Source organism: Micropterus salmoides, unplaced genomic scaffold, assembly GCF_014851395.1.
Source record: "Micropterus salmoides isolate LMB-PRFRI ecotype aquatic unplaced genomic scaffold, ASM1485139v1 Ms_hic_scaffold_15, whole genome shotgun sequence".
NCBI classification, from domain to species: domain Eukaryota; kingdom Metazoa; phylum Chordata; class Actinopteri; order Centrarchiformes; family Centrarchidae; genus Micropterus; species Micropterus salmoides.
In genome coordinates this window covers 23,891,586-23,909,065 of record NW_024040596.1, presented here as the reverse complement: position 1 = coordinate 23,909,065, position 17,480 = coordinate 23,891,586, and the positions used below count along the sequence as shown (strand labels likewise).

The window sequence follows — 17,480 nt, the reverse complement described above, 5'->3', positions numbered from 1 at the left end:
AGGCATTAAGTGCTGTTCGAAACAGACCGAACAATCTTTTCCTGTCTTGTAAGATGCCTTCAAACTGCCCCCATGACAGCCAGTTTTGAAGGCAGCATCGAAGCTGACTCTATGCTCAAGATTACCCATAAACCAGTGCAGCTGCTTTTTGATAGCTAGCCAGCTAATGCTAAGGCTAGTGACAGCCAGAAGAGATGCAAAATGGCGTGTTGCCCTAGAGGGCTGAAACCAATGTTCATAGACATGCCTTCACTCCAAAGTCATGCCTTCTGAGGCACTTGTCTATTACAGAAGCAAGGCAACTGCCTTCTGTTTCGAACACAGCATTAATCTGCCAATGAAGACTGTGACACAGCGGAAAGTTCCAGAACAAGCAAAAAAGTGAACTTAGAGTGTAAATTGTTTTGTCAAATATTGATTATACTTTAAGAGCACTGGCTATCTGCCATCCAACCTTTGGGATGAATGAACACATTAATGCAAAAGAATCCAAAGGAGCAAAAGGTGCTCACCATCTCTTGCAGTGGTTGGTGGACTTGATGGCAGTGTTCGATCCATCTTGAGAAGTTGTTTGCTCACTTCCTCCAGTTGTAATGCATTTTTTGAGAGACTGTAACATTCCTGGCTGCTCCTTCCCACTAACTGGGCCACTTGATCCAATTCACGTTCACTGAGGCTCATTAGTTGCCAGCAGCTGGCAATTTGCTCTCTTAATGACGAAGACAGAAGTGCTTCTGGGTTTTTAACTCCACATTCCATTGCAGCCCTTCGGAAACAATCCAATCCTCTGATGAAGGATGGACCTTCAGTCCGTGCAAACAGGTATGGGTTAGTTTTTGACACACCTGCTTGTTCTCGATTTTCAATGAGTAAGTCAATTGACAAAACCATCCTATCTGTTAGCAGAACCAGCATGTTTCTTCCATACTGACCCTCTAGTTCCAACCTGGTGAGGCTCGCACCAAGGTCCAGCTCCAATTTTGTGCTTTTTCTTATTTGATCTGCAGAGGGCACAAATGTTCCCCTACTCTTTTTGACACTGTAAGTTTGCAAGAGCATTCTACCAATATTTCCTACCCGTCCTCTGTTAAACAAACACACATCTGCTAGAGTGGCCTCGCTGAGTTTTTTCCATGTTGACAAACTTGGACTTTCTTTCAGCTCCTTTCTGGCTTCATCTTCTTCCCCTGAGATAAACCTGTGGAGTTTTATTAAATCTTCTGTCACAGTTGATTTGTCTACTTCCACTTTCTTGACCTCTTGCTTTAGAGATAATGCAAGAGCTTTGCGAGAAAAACATTCATTCCATTTTGTATCAAGAAGTTGTATGAACTTTTTCACTTCACTTTCAGTTTCACTGTCCTCTGTCATACGACTTTCCCCAAAAGCTATTTCTGCAGCCCGCTTCAAAGAGTAGCCGATCTTTGAGACAAGGGAAACGGTTTTAAACTTACTGGAACTGGGATCAAAACCACTAACTTTTTTGGCCCCTTCAACAGCTAATTCAAATCTGGATGGTAGACATATTTCATGCAAGTACTTCACACTCTTGTCAAGCTCATTTACAGCAACTACAAATCTACCCAGTTCCCTCATCTTTTGTGCAATATAAGCAAACTGAGACTTGTCATGGTCATACTTAGCAGACAACGCATTGCCGAATTTACAAATAAGTGGGTCAGTTCTGATATGCCTCGAGATGTCATCTTGATGCATGATGTGAATGATTTCCTCGCAGCCTCCAGTTAAGAACTCTGACATTGGAAGGAGCCGAGAGGCAGCACTGTGAACACTTCTTTTTGTCTTTTCAGAGGATTTCTGATCTCCCTTTCTGGCCTTACATGATCGCTCATGTCTCCATAAATCAGTTTTACGATAAAAGGCAAAGCAGTGCTGGCAAGGCAGGAAGTCACGAACAGATATGCTGGGATTTTTCACCTGTTTCTTGGTCACAATTTCCCCCTCGCCATTTTTGAGAACTTGGCAATTATGTTCATAATCCCCTTTATTGCGAATTTGGTCAAGCAAAGTCTGTCTCACTTTGGAACCTTTGGGAAAATGTATTGCATGGGCAACATCTGTTTCCTCTGCATGTTTCCTTTCCAAATGCTTTGCAAGTTGGGTGAAAGCCATTTTGCAATATAAACAGAAGTGCTTTTTGCATGACTCTTTTTTGTCATCATTTGCTATGCTAGGTTTTATTTCCAGCACTTTCTTACAGGTCCTTAAACTGGATCGTGTTGGTTGTATGCTCTCCACAGTTTTCCTGCGGCGCCGTGATCGCGTTTTAGCAATCTCCTTTGTGCCCGACTCAAACAGAACTTGATCTGTATTATCTGACTGACCCGCCACCTCTGCCTCCTCACTTGAGTCATTTGCTTCCCTGGGGGAACTGTGTTCGTTAGCTATTTGCTTTTGTTCTGTTAGGTCATAGTTTCTTGTAAAAATCCCTTCTGCATTTCTGGTTGGATTTGAATTATCAAAGTTCAATCTCATTTTACTTGATAAACCACCTTTTGTTTTGTCTGACATCTTGTCTTCCTGTGCTTGCGTCTGGTCTTCCTTTCCATGACTTTCCTGCTTGGTAGCTGAATCACAAGCAGTGTTTGTGGATTCAGTTATATCCTTCCCACCTGTTTGGAAATTATCATGTTCCTTTACTCTCATATGCTCCGTGTTTGTACTGGCAGGGCAGCTTGGCATTTTTTCGCCATCTTTTGGACCATCCAAATCTTGTGGGATATTCTCTCTTACTCTTGGAGTACCCTCTTCATTTCTTGCACTTTCAAGGTTAGAAGTCAACCTAAGAGCATCACTCGAACTTCTCTCTTCAATCAAGCTCCTTTCTCCTTCAAATGACCTCGTCTCACCAATAGTACAGGCCTGTAAAAGAACAAGTATATGTAAGACTCATCGCCAAATCAGACCTCATGAATAATTTGACTAAGTGAACTTAAAACACAGACCCATTATTAATAAATGTGTGTGTGTGGGGAGGGGCTTAATTTGGTTTCAGTTTTGGTTGTTAAGTGGTGGTGATAAGTGATTTAGATTTTTTTTTGGTATTGCCTTTTTAAAGTCCTTTGCACATTTCTCAAATGCTGTTTAGCGCATCAGCACCTTGGCAATTCCCCACCAAGATCCAGGCTCATTCAAACAGAAGTCAATGTGATGGCCACACATCACTTTTTAGCCCAACATTGGTTAAAAAAAAACAACAAAAAAACCTGGCACCTCTCAAATCTCCAGTACAAAAACCACATGTGACCCATTCGAGAACAGTTAATGGCTTTATTGGATCAAGCAGCGTTTCGACATTGTAAATGTCTAACCAAGTATATGTAGTCATGGGGTGTTGGATGAAATGCTACATGGAGAGAACAGAATATGCACTGACACTAGACCTACATTCATGGATCTCAATGAAAACACTTACTTTTGAGGTCATATACAAAAAGTTTGGCTTGACATAGCAGTATTTTTACAGAAAAATCTACGAATCTATGTGATTGACACAACATATCTTCAATGTGGCTAAAAAACACAGAGTCTAGGACCACACTGGGTACAGATGCACAACATGGGAACACTTTGTGTTCAGCCATTCACACAAGATTATGTTTTATTTATGTAGATGTCATCTATGTTTGTAATTTGATGGTAAGATAAAAGAAAATAAAAGATCCTGAATTTATGATATTTACTGGTGAATGCTGGCTGCACATGTGCTATGATCATGATGATGATACATGTTCTGAATTTATATACAGTGTGTACCTGCTTCAAAGGGTTCTTCTTGTCCTAACACTTCATGTGTTCAGTGTCTTCTTCCATTGGTTTGTTCACTGCAAGGAAAGATGATACCACAGTCTCTAATGTGCACACAATATAATGAATATATAATGGTGAATGACCAGCATTAGGTCCAACTTTCCAATGCACAATTACACATGCATATATATTAAAGAGCCATTTAAAAAAATGTTTTGGTTGATACAATAAACTAGCTTCACTTAAGCTGCTAACAGGAGCGGGTAATTAGAGCAAAGAGCATCTTATGGCATCCAGATAACAACAGAGACAGGCAGTAAGATCTCATAACACAGAGCTCAGTGGAGATATTTTTTTTTCATATTTTGACCCCATGAGAATACAGTGCAGGTTGAAAGTAAGCAACGTGGCCCTTTAATTCTTAATACATTATAGGTATAATTTAACTTTTAAACCTATTCATTACCACACAGTTGTTCCAGCTTCATAAAATACAAACTAAAGTTGTAATTAAACTAAATGACTACATTATCAGATATGTAACACCGCTTAACAAATGTTTTTGTTTTGATAGAAAAATAATAGAATTTAAGGCCACATTCTTACCTGGGTTTGTTGCAGAAGCAAGGTGCTTTGGAGAAAAACATCTTGGGGCGTTGAATTATTAGGAGACTTGAAACAGTAAAGTCAGTGGACGTAGATCTTGAAGAGACAAATTCCTTGATGCACAAGTTTTGGGAAAAAATATCCCCCCCCATCTATAAGCACTGTATGGGTTAACTGTTAAGATCATTTGAAAGTGATGGAATGGAGTCATCTCTGCTACAATAAGTAGCCCTAGTGGGCAATTTCTTTAATGCTTACTGTTCAGTTTTTTCTATTCCTGCTGATACTATTGTGAAACTTAGGGATTCCTGAGATATTTCAAAGTTTCAGAAGTCCTAAATTTGATCAAGTCAAAATACAAACAGATGGTTATATTATTATATCTTGTCTACAAATACCTATTATGTGTCATAACACCACCACCAAATGACATCTTTGTAAGACATTTAGGATTGTGCTAGAAATAGCTAAAATAAGTCTTGTGTGGATTTCACATAGGACAAAAACAATTCCTGGACCACCGTTGTTTATGTCAAATTCTTTTTTAAATATTTCCATCAACGCTGCTTCTCCTTCTGCGAAACTAAGGGTAATTATAACGCAATGTCAGATCATATATTTAAAATGCAGAGGACCTGGCTGGGCAAGTATTCACCTTTATGACACTGTGTTTTTCATACCAAACAACACAAACACTCTAGGGCTGGGCGATATGGACCAAAAAGTCATATCACGGTGCTGTTCGGTATTTTCTGCTAAGTGGGCTAGTGGCCTCCTTCAGTTCTTTTCACACTCACAGACCTAACTAAAGTACCTCTGTTGCAAACACATAAGCGTGCCCCGCTTCTTTCCACCTCTCCCTCCTTATATGTCTGCGCCGGTGACTTTCTCCATCACTAGTAGGCTACATTGTATAAAGTCGCCGAAAACAAAAACAAAAAAACAAACATGTTTTCTGGACTTTTCCACCCGCTGTTCTGTTCACAGCAGCAGCTGTGCCGCATGTTGAGGAAGCGTGTTAACGACATAGCCTATCAAAACAAAAACAACGTGGCAGCTAACGAATGACATCTGACTGGTGTGTTAACTTTCGCTTTACCTGTTCCGCGCTTATAAAATATCCATTGTGGTGCAAATTGTAACGTATAACTCTGTGTTTCTCTGAAAAATGCTAGAATGTGTCGCTCACCCTGGGTGGCCAACCAAAATAAAGTGTACGTGTGGGAAACATTGACTGAACCGTTGTTTTTCGTTTTACAAGCCAGGTCTTCAGCAGTGTCGACCGGCACTGTGTCTCCCTCCATGTTGTCAGAGAGTTTGAGAGTAGACAGCTGCGTGCAGATGCAGAGGGAGGGGCGGGGCTGCGCGGTGAGGAAAAGAGACGCTGGCAGGAAACACATTTATTGACTCAACATCAAACAATATCGGTATAAACGGTGTTGTCTCATTTTATATCTGTATTGAAATTATATCAGTATACCTCATTAAACCGATATACCGCCCAGCCCTAAAACACTCCCACATATACACACACTGGGGACAACCAAGGTGCAAGCTGTAAAAATTTGTAAAATGTGCATTTGACTTGGAATTGACGGCTCAAGAAGCATTGATATATGCAAATTAAAAGTAAATATAAAACTAAATAAGGCGCCATCTAGTCAGCAGATAAAAACAAGATGGTTTGGGTGATAGGTTTTATAAAATTTACTAAAACAAAACATTTTGAAGTGGACAGAACATACCTCTTGGTCCAGATTGTAGTCCTCTTTGGAATTAAGCGCCAATTTTACAGCCATGTAATCTCCACTTTTCACAGCATCCCGCAACTCACCTGACAAGAACAAGGCAGAGCTAAATGAATTTAAAGAACATTTACATTATAGATCTCACAAATTACTTATTCAGATATTGAAAAAAAAAAAAAAAAAAAAAATGAACACTTAAACACTTAATACACAAATAACATAATCTTGCTTAAAAATACTCAAATATAAATACAGATCTAATTTAAGATTATGGGCCTATTCGGGATAGCAGGGTTGCAGCGGTATCAGATTTTTATGGTACGATAACCATCAAAGAAAAAAAAAAAAAAAACTGTTTCACAAAATATCCTTATCATCATCATCAGTTACAATGAGCCTTACAGGAATGAAAACAGAAGGGTTGTTTTTGGTTGGAAATTCCAAACAAAGGTTTCTCTACCAAATATTAAGTCCAGCTTTTCTGATGTAGCAAATACTTATGTCATGCAATAAAATGCAAATTAATTATTTAAAAATCATACAATGTGATTTTCTGGATTTTTGTTTTAGATTCCGTCTCTCACAGTTGAAGTGTACCTATGATAAAAATTACAGACCAGCAGCAATTTAATGTTTGCATTTTTTCCCCCTTACTGTACCGAAAATAAACCGAACTGTGACTTCAAAACACATTTTTCAGTTTTCAGATGAGTCTGAAAAAGTGGTTGTTAGGAAAAGAAGGTACGGAGGTGACTGGAGGAGCTGAGGTTAGTAAAGTAAATTAGTGATGCAAACTAGTCCTTTTAAGCTAATGAGGAAATGTTTCTTTTTTGATTTTAATGTCCAAATAAAATGCACCTCAAAAGGACGTGGTTTCTCATGTTGTTCTCATTTCTTTATATTAATGTCTACAGATAAATGTCAAAAGCTATAAAATGAAGACACAAAGGGCAAACATGAACAATCGTGTCTATAATGATTCTGAGGTCATATTAACAGGGTTTTCAGGGGTGATGCCCAAAACATGCTGTGCCATAAATGTAAAATCACTGTGGAGAGCATCATAACCAACCAAATTACTTTCCCCAAATCTAAAGTTTGTAGTTCCTCCAGTAGACTGATCTTTGGGTGTCGGTTAACTATTTGTTCAGAGATATGGTGAAAATAATGGTCCAATATGATGTGAAATTACATATTTTTCATTGGAAAACGTGAAATGTTCTTGGCGGAGGACCCCCAAACCTCCCCCAATCCCGACCATGACTACCACTACCACCACCAAAACATTCATCTAAAGCTCACATTAAACTGGGAAAACACTGAAATTTTAAGCTATTCTAATGTGCATCGCATGCTCATGGACACAAGAGCAATGCTGCTGAGACATGTGTTGGGGTTTTATATTCAGTTTTATATTCAGTGCACTACACGCACAAAATAAAATTTGCTTCACTTCCACTGCTACAACTCCATCCTAGGGGAAACACTGTAATGTATCGATTGTCAATCACGTAACTTTTTAAGTATCCTTGACTAAGTCAGAAAAGCAGCAGTAGTCAGTCGGAAGACAGAAGTTAGCTAGTTAGTTAAGATGTAAATGGAAATACTCACTAGGTGATAACGGTGGACCTGAAAGGATCTCATCTTCTCCGTTCAAATGTTTCTGGAAGTCATCCAGAGTCATCCAGTCCAGGTTGAGGTCCATTCCTAGACTCAAAGTGGCTTGGCCCTTGTCTGTACAACACACAGCGCAGAGAGAGATACTTCATTAGTAGCTAGGCCGATGATGTGAAAAATAACAATAGCATGTGCTGACTGGCCAATCAGAAACATACCAGGTTTGTCAGCGCTCTCTGGTGGGTCCTGGGTGTCCTGATTGTCATCACATGCCATGAAGAGTCTGGGCTCACTGTCCTCTCTCCTCTTCCTCTTGTCGTCGGTTGGGGTTCTCTTCTCCCAGCTGGGCCGCTTGCTCTCCTCTGGCTTTTCCCTCCGTTCACGGGAATCCTCTCCAGGCCTTGGCTTTGCTGTAGATTCCTCTCCTTCCCTCTCGTCACTGTCCAGGCTGAAGCCGTAGCTCTGGCAAGGTCTGGAGACTAAAGGGGTAGCAGACGTTGAAGAAGTTGTTATATTTCTTGGGAGATTTGTCATAAAGAGCCTAGACAGCTTTTCATTCGCCATCAAAGCTTTCAATCAAATCAAATAGCAGCTTGTTATATCTTCATGGTTGTCATTCCCCATTCCTCCTCAATTAGGACTTGTTTCTCACTGGCATGTTCATTCAAAAAACACACACAACAAACAATTGCTAAAAACTCACTGTGTGTAACTGCAAATGCTCAGTTGATGAACGAAATACAAGTTTGGATTCTTCACACATCAAACCCACAAACCTTGTATGGTTGAAAGGTGATGCATTTTGATTAATGAACAACTTGTTTCACATTGTAGCCGTCGGTGTCCATGTGCTTGGGGACACTACACAAAGAGGCTAAAAGGTGCAATCACACCTAGACTTTGTTTCCACTGATTTTATATAGTTGGCAAGTTTTCAACATGCAGCTCAGCTGCTGCGAATGAAAAAGTCCAGAAGACAAGTTCTGTCTTTTTCGGTGACTTTATACAGCCTAGCCTACTACTGATGGAGAAAGTCACAGAAGCAGTTATACCTGGAGAGTTTGCAGCAGAGGTACGTTAAGTCTGTGAGTGTGAAGAGAACTGAAGGAGGCATATTCAATAAGTGAGTGATACTTAAGATGTAGAATGAAGTATAATTAAAACGGTGAAATAAGAAACAAGCTAAGTTACTAAAAATAGTAAAAATGTGCTCGCTAAAACCACCACCACCCCAGCCCGCTTAGCAGAAAATACTGATATATATTTTATACCGGAATTCTGACTTTCTGGCCATATCGCCCAGCCCTAGTTCAAACTAAGAACATCAACACCTAAATGTTTCATGCATACCATCTGATTGTTTGGTCTTCTCCGTCTTCTCAGGCTCTGGTTTCTGAGCTGGGGATTCTTTACTTGGCTTGGAGATCTTCTCAATCTTTCCTATTAACTAATGTTGGGGGGGGGGAAATATACAACGTTAACACCTTGCAGTTTTCCAGGCAAACCACTGAGCAACAACATGGCAAACATTAATGCTGGTTAATTCTCGCTTAGTCTGAAAACATAAGCATGTTGGGAATGTGTACAGATCATGTAATGTATTCACACGTATTCTAAAATTTTAATAATTGCAAAAATAGCTGACAATAATCTCAGTGACCTTATGAAGCGGATCGGGTTTCTGCCACATTAAATAGTTTTACGTTTTGATCAGTCCATTTTCAGCAGCACACTAATGTGCGTCTGTTATCACTCTTCACTTCCTGCATATGCTTCACAATAATTGCATTTAATGTGTGTGTAGTGGTAGGCCTTTACTATGAAACCAGATTAGTTTTTGATTAACTCCATATAGTAGAGCTTGATAAAGGCCCAGGAAATGGGCACTTAAGTTGGATCTTTAATTAACAACCAACTTTTAGCAACAGGAGTTTAAAAACCCTACTTCAACTCAGAGAGGTTTCCAGAGTTTTCATCAGGTAAGACCCTGAATTTGGCTGTTGGAACTATATCAGAGGAAAAAACTGCATCCCTGCTGTAGACTAATAAAACTTCTGCTCCACAAACAAATGTTAATGTAAAGTAAATTAACTGTATCAGTTTTGGTAGTATCCAAATTTTACGTAATATACACAAAACAATGTAAGAAATATACATAGCACTATTATTGTACCTTTGTGGGTTTGCTGGTAGTCTTTTCTGGGGTGGGCTGGTGCACTGGCTGCCTGCGGGGGGCGCGGTCTTTGGCCTCACAGTTTAACAGGAACTTTTCAAACAGGTTAGTGGAGCCTGTGGCGTCCTTCTGTCCCAATACCTCCTCTTTAGCCACCTCCTCCTCCTTACCCTTGGTGCTGCTAGCTGCTGTGACAGAGGATGAGGACGACGATGAGGATGTGGAGGAAGATGGGGCTTTGGGTGGTGCAGACGTGCTCTCTGGCCCTTTGCTCTTGGCTTTCTTATGTAGGGTGGAGCTATCACTGGAGTCTGAGTGTGGGGCAGCCTCCTCTTTCCCTTTAGAGGTGAGGCTCTTTAGCTTTAAGAGGCTGCTTTCCTTTAGGGTGGCATCTGGCTTCTTGCTCTTTTTGTCATGGATAAGGTCCTTAATGCCCTGCAGCTTTACTTCCCACTTCCCCTTCTTTTGTCTGGACTTTTCGTCCATACGTGTCTTTTCGACTGACTTTGCTGCGGTATCTGTTGATGCAATATCATCTATTTGTGAGTCTGACGGGCCCTCGCTTAGGTCGTCTTCCAGAGGTGCAGCGGCCTCGTCTTCAGAGGTTTCAATCTTCCTTTCCTTCTTCCCTTTCTTTTTCTTCCCCTCCTCTTCCTTTTCTGTCTTATGCTTTCCTCCCTCTTTTCCCTTTTCCTTCTTGTGTTTTTTGGAGGGAACAGGCTCATCGTCATCCTCTTCAGAGTCAACCAGACGTTTTTTTGATTCAGTCTTTTTCTCTTTGGGAGGAGAGGGTGGAGTCAGGGCTCTCTCTTCTTCTTCTTCGTCTGTCTCTGGTGCTGGTAGAGGCCTGAACTCCTCCTTCCGTTTGTCTTTCTTCTTCTTCTTCTTCTTTTTCTCCTTTGGAAGTGGTTCCTCTTCTTCCTCCCGTATCTTTGTCTTTTTTTTCTTCTTGGCAGGGGCCTCAGTTGGACGGTCTTTGTCAGTGTCACTCTCTGAGTCAGCATCAAACACGTCACTCTTTGTAGGCAGCAGTTTCTAATACGAGAACAGGACAAGCAATGTCACATTTTAAAATTAATATTGTTGTTTTTGACTTTTTGGCTTTAAGGTTCCATGTAGAGTTTCAGACCTATAGTAGCAGTATGGATCCGTATTTCTTTAAGTGGGTCCTGGTTTTCTTTGCGCTCATGCATAAGGATGCACTACGTACACATATACCTACACTAGTGTAGGTAGTAGTACTACACTGTTACTTAGACTTACCACGCTCTTCTTGGCTTCTGCCTCTTTCTTGGCCTTAGCATCAGCCATGGACTTCTTAAAAGTTAAGAGGACCTCGCGGCAGTCCTCTAAATGGGCCTCTGGCTCCCATGTGTCATCATCAGAACAGTAATTCTTCCAACGGACTCTGTAGAGCACTTCACCCTGAAAACAGAGAAGATGAAACCCAAGCATTACCTTCACACCAAACTGACACAATGGCTAGTAGCTGTCAGAATTTAACTGCTGACCATTTCACTCTGTAGAGTGACACAAAATTTCCAGATGATGGCTGCCTGCATGCAAACATGGCTGAGAGACAAGATAAAATAAATGGTAATTTATAGTTTTCAGTCACGTGAAATGCGCGATGACCTGGAGGGCAAAACAACAGACCAAAGCTGCATTTCGACCAAATGTCCCTGGATCTCTTTTCAAGGAACTAAAAGGTTCCTTCAGCCCACTGTTGTGTGCGTTTCCACTGTGGCCTAAAGACCTGCAAAGATTAGGCAAATTAAGCAGTTGACGTAGGCTGCCTACAAAGCAATACACAGGCATCATTATTTGTTATAACTATCCATGAGCAAAATTTATAAATGAACAACAGATTTGACTGGAATATAATGAAAAACTATAGGCTGTGCTTGACCATTAAAGTAGCTTTTTTGTGTGGGAGTGCAATGGAGAGACACATAAAGTTCGTTACACATTCAACAAACTGGATGAAGCCATAAAGTTCTTAAAATAACTCCAGCACAGAGAAAGCAACACAAAATTAAAATCACGATAGGCTATTACATTTCCAGCCGACAAGTGCTGCAAATCAGCTGGCCAGACTCACGTCTATGTTCACCTGAGCGTCGGAGGAACGGGATTTCTAACAAGCTTTATTACCTGCTGTAATCAGCTGTTACGCTTGTTTTGGAGAAGAGACCGACCGACTTTGGCTCTGTGTAAAAACTTTCTCACTGAAACTTAAAACAACAACTCTGTAGCCAGTATTTAGCGTAACGGCATCAGCTGTTCGCGGTAAACACATTACTGCACGCTGGCTGCTGTTTTCAAGCAATACATTTAATGCCGACGTATGATCTCAGACGGACATGGCAAGACTTGTGTGGCTATTTGACTGCTGATTGTGATTTATTGGTTTGGCCAGTAACCTCGAGTCGCCCATTCAGACTTTCACTGCAAGGCAAACCCCACCCCCCTAAAAACAAAACAAATGGGACAAACAAGGGAGATATTTAATAGTCAGCATTTTTAACAAATGTCAGAACTTAATTTTAGACTTGCAGCTCCAATAAGTATTATGGGAGCTCCAATATATTGACATCAGTGAATTTACTTAATTTACCTAAAAAGCTGACTTAGCAAAGAGAACAAAGGAAAGCCAAAAATAGTTTGCAACAACATGCCTTTTATTGTGAAGCGACAAGAGGACATTTCACAAACTGGTCTAACTCTATATTTTAATATTTAAGATGTTTATGCTTTATTTAGTCAGGACATTCTATTTTACTGGTTAGTTGAAGAGCTGGGCTTACATCAAATGACCCAGATATCAAGGTAATCAGGTTAAACAATGTTTAATGGATTTAAAGATGAGTTTGGCATTTGGTAGTGGCTAACACTGGGAGACAACAGCACACAAACTAGTCAAGTCAAATGTGGAATAACACAACAGATATCTACAGAACAGTCATTCTATTATACAGCACATTAGTGTAGTTATCACAATGATATCCAGCTATTGTCTAACATTATATATTCTGCTCCATTCATTATTTTTGCGTGCAAAGGCTGTTGCTGCCACTTAAGCCTAGTTCACACTACACGATTTTTAGCCCGATTTGTCGCCCGCCGACCGTCAGGCTGTGATTGGTGGTAAATCAGCGGTCGCCAGTCATTATGCGTGAACTACACGACGACGAATCATAACGGCTCCCTGACACATCACCGACGTCTGCCAGATATCTAGCATGCCAAATAGCAGGAGGAGTCGGCCGACTCAACATCCACTTCCAGCCAATGAGAACAGGCAGCTGGCAGAGCACGCAGCTACTTTTCCACCGCAAAACACTTTTTACTCCCCTCCAGCTCTCTCTGTAGCTGAGACAATCTTTGCTACCTGCGTGTGCTAATCCATTCTTTCACCCAGATTCTTTGTCTTTATAATTGCTCTCTTAATAAACAACAGCTGTTTCGTGTGTAGGTTTGCGTCATTCCCGTTTCACATTTCACGTGTGTTTTCTTGACAAAACTTGGTTTGGAGACCAGTGTCAGGTGACACAGCCACTGTCAGCTCGTGTAGTGTGCACCCCCCTGTCACCAGTCAGTCACGTAGTGTGAACGCCACAGCGACTTCAAGACTCCCGTCACAAGACGGCAAGTTGTGTAGTGTGAACAGCACGGCCATCGTCCGACACTCAAAGTCATGTACTCTGCATGAACCTTTAGTTCACAGGTAGATATAGATGTCTACATGTTTTGCAACACTCCACAAACATACAAAGATTCTGTTTCAATGGCTTCCTCTTCCTGTAGAGCTGCCAGCAGGTCAGGCTTACTTCCCTGCAAAACCTAGGAGACTCTCTCAAGAGACTCTTGTGCATGTATGAGTATAAAGCAAAGTGTGTTAATTACGCTCTGACCCCCATCTTGTACCTCACAGAGGTCCCTCAAATATCCCCCACAAAGCAGTCAAGAAGTAGCATAAAAGAACATGTAGTACAAGTTACAAACAATAAGGACAGCAGTTAAACATGCATAAATACACACAAGCCTCTTCGTTCACTAAATAATGCAAAATACAATTTTATAAACAAAGACACTACGCAATATTCACCTGCTCTACATCGTTTAGAATTTAAACAAACTGTCAAAAGTCAGTCAGTTTCAATGAGTTCTGAAGAAGGTTCCATATTTAGTACAAGAAATGTTTTATGTTTAATATGTTGGTAAGTGATGCTGCTTTAAGAATTTTTTCTGTTGATAAATGTTGCAGTGAGTGTATCTCTCCACACCAGATTTTTGCCACTGTAAATGTATTTCAGTCTTAAAAATAGCTTATGTTCATTTATGGAAACTGACTTATTTAATAGTTTTACTTTTGACAAGATGATCAATACAATTTTGTTTAGTTGGATGCAACATTGGCAACTTTAAGTAGCGATCTCTCCTTTATACCAAGTTGCACCTGACCAGACGTTGCTTATTCTTGTCTTTGTCATGCTAATGCACATACTTAAAAAAAAAAAACTTTACAAATCCAGCTATGTTTCTCCTGTGTACATTCACCTCTGTTAACTCTGTTTTTCTTTATCATTTAATCTCTCATAAACTACTTGCCACTTTCAAAAGGTTGGAAAAAAATGTGATTACTTAAAGTGATGTAAACAAACAGTGAATGTGGAGAATCCTTTGAACACCACCCTCCAACTCACTCGTACTCATACACACAAAAACACCCACAATCACTCAGATGAAGGGCTAGTTAATATTTAAGTGTGAAAATGTGGCACCGACTTGTGACAAAGCATGACTATGAGAAGAAATAATGCCAGGTATCAATACTACAAAAAGACAAACTGTTCAAAAGAAGTGTCAGTTAATTGAGTAATCACCTACAATCAACAGCAGAGCTGAAAACATAGCCTGCTTTCTTTCTGGTTATTAATATTATTCAATCAGAAACAACCTTGAACAACACACATCTTTTATTCCTTGAATTAATAGGGTAGAACTATGAACAACAGGGTTCCCACTCTTTTCTAGAGATAATTTTCCAGGACTTGCAGGCCATTTTCAGTGATGTAATAATCGCTTACTGTTGTTTTTTTTCCTTTTTATTGTTTATTTCTTGCCTTGTTTTAAAGCTATGTTTTAATATCATTTCATTGTTTCTTTTACTTTTCCTCTCATTTTCCAGGTGTTTCCATGACTGTAAAATTGTCATCATTTTCCAGGTTTTCCAGGATGTGGGGGAACCCTGATAAAATTGAACACATACTTTTGTGCTATTCAGCACTACAATGTAAACAATATGTAGCACTATGATATACTTAATTTGTGTTAGAGAAAGGGTTCAGGTTTTGGGAAGTTAATTATTAGTGAGTTACTTAAAATGTGTTGTTCTTCAACATTTAGGATGAGCAGAAGCTATAGTTACTCAGCAGTATAACTTACACAGCTATTAAATATTAGTAAAGTGCCTGTTGTAGCATACTCATGCCACGAGTAGGTTACTAGATCAACTGAAGTATTCAAGTAACTCAAGTACGTTACTATGTAAAAACTATAACACTGACATAAAATGACTGATTAGTTAATTATTATCCAGTGTTGCATTTGTCTATTAATGCACAGAAAGGTAAAACATATAGTCTGCTTTTTTTGGGTCATAAATAACACATGTTGATATAATAAAAAAATAATAGAGGAGTTCAATCAGAAACAACACACATCTTTTATTCCTGGAATAATTAGGTTAGTGATATAAAACTGAACACATACTTTTGTTCAGCACTACAATGTAAACAATGTGTCACCCTATGATATACTTAATTTGTGTAAGATACATGGCTCAGGTTTTAGGAGTCCTGAAGAAAAAAAGCAAGAGCTAAAGTTAATTATTAGTGAGTTGGTTACTTAAAATATGTGTTATTCTTTAACATTTAGGACGACTACAGTTACTAGGCACGATGTATACAGCTATTAAATATTAGTGCATGTTGTATACTACATCACCTGTAATGTATTCAAGTAACTAAAGTACGTTACTATGTAAAAACTATAATAGTGATATAAAATGATTGATTAGCTAATTATTATCCAGTGTTGTATTTGTCCTTTAAAGCACAGAAAGGTAAACAACACAGGTAAGTCAGTCAGTTGATGCCATTTGAAACACTGCAGCCACAATGGCACAGTAAGGTAAACAGGCGTTAGTGAATCCACATTGGAAATTACGTTAACTGGCAGTGTTTACCGCTGGGAAATCTCACCAGCCACTCTGTTTTATGCACAGTGATACCAGCATTATACGCGGGATTTTATATTATCTAGCAGCGTCGCTGGGTAAGACTGAGCACCCATGATGAAAATATGTGCAAGCTTGCAAAGCGTCCGTCCTTGGCCCCAGCAGGGGAGAGGCGAGCGGACATCATGGGAGAAGTTGTACAGAAAGACGGTGTTACTATTTATGAACGAGCAGTGGGCCACGACAAAAAAACTGCTAACGCATTAGCGAAGTGATACAGTCGCTATTAAATGCATTAAAAATACACTGTAGACAGGTGAAAGTGTCTGGCCAGCGTTGTAGATGGGCTATGCGTCGTGAGAGTGGAGTATAAGCAATGCCAGCCATGTTTGCCAAGCTAGCCAGGCGGCTATGTAGCAGTTAGCTAGTTTTACCTCTTCCACTCGCACGTCAATGATCCTCTCCACTTCGTATACATCTTCCTCTTCATCCTGTTCGCTGTCCACCGGCTCTACCTTGTCAGTCTCAGCCGCCATGGCTGCGGTTTAGTGCCGGTTGGCTGAAAATGTATATATTTTCGATTCAGCACTGGTACAGGCCGTGTGTTCAGAGGCAGGACGCTAGCGTACCTGGCCGTAGTTTCTGCACTAGCTCTGCAGAGGGTTATCGAGGCGCAGACCAGCTACCGCCCGCTCTTACAACGCTGCATTCATATGCTGCTCCTAACCTCCAAATATACTACTTCTAAATCACATTCACGGCGTTCAGAAATTTTAAATTGTTTTTATCTACACTTGTAAGCGGGATTTCTAATTTGACTCTTTGCGATACGCAGCATTACTCATTTAACTGAAATAATGCAGAAATACGCGATACTAATAATTTATACACAGCAAACACCGGTAGATTGTTTTAACATCCTGTCTTTGACATTTTTAAAAGTTTCCCCTAAAGACATATTGATTACATAAATTAAAGGACTACACTTGTTTTAAAAAAGGATAATTTTCCTGACGTGTGAGTATTTCTGTCATTCTGTGTCGTTATTTCGAGGTTGAACCCTAAAATTCCTATGTTTCTTAAACGCATCATGGACATAAAGCTATCCTCTGGAGTTAAACGGAGAAAGCACAGGACAACATTAAAAACATGGTGGACTGTATGGGCAGAAATTTGTACTGTTAATGTTAATACACATACAACTACCTCACAATCTTAGGTGACATTAAATGATTCATATAACAAGAAGGTATTCTAAAGATCTTATAGTGCACAAAAAAATGTATGTCCAAAATATATTTCAAATAAACACCATCTTCATTAT

The 17,480-nt window shown here is 39.9% G+C and overlaps 1 protein-coding gene across 5 annotated transcripts in view; it reads right to left on the bottom strand.

Moving 5' to 3' along the window:
• Positions 1 to 17,000, bottom strand: part of mphosph8 (M-phase phosphoprotein 8) — a 30,426-nt gene extending 13,426 nt beyond the window's left edge. Inside the window, exons 1-8 of one of the 5 annotated variants that reach the window (XM_038721156.1) lie at positions 16,591 to 17,000; positions 11,179 to 11,340; positions 9,916 to 10,950; positions 9,093 to 9,189; positions 7,961 to 8,221; positions 7,737 to 7,859; positions 6,123 to 6,211; positions 513 to 2,883 (exon numbers count right to left, since the gene is read on the bottom strand). In XM_038721156.1, the coding sequence (XP_038577084.1) occupies positions 513 to 2,883; positions 6,123 to 6,211; positions 7,737 to 7,859; positions 7,961 to 8,221; positions 9,093 to 9,189; positions 9,916 to 10,950; positions 11,179 to 11,340; positions 16,591 to 16,692 (4,240 nt within the window). In that variant the 5' untranslated portion in view covers positions 16,693 to 17,000. The other 4 variants (XM_038721159.1, XM_038721160.1, XM_038721157.1 and 1 more) reach the window with 4 other exon arrangements.
• Between the last annotated feature and the right edge of the window lie 480 nt (positions 17,001 to 17,480).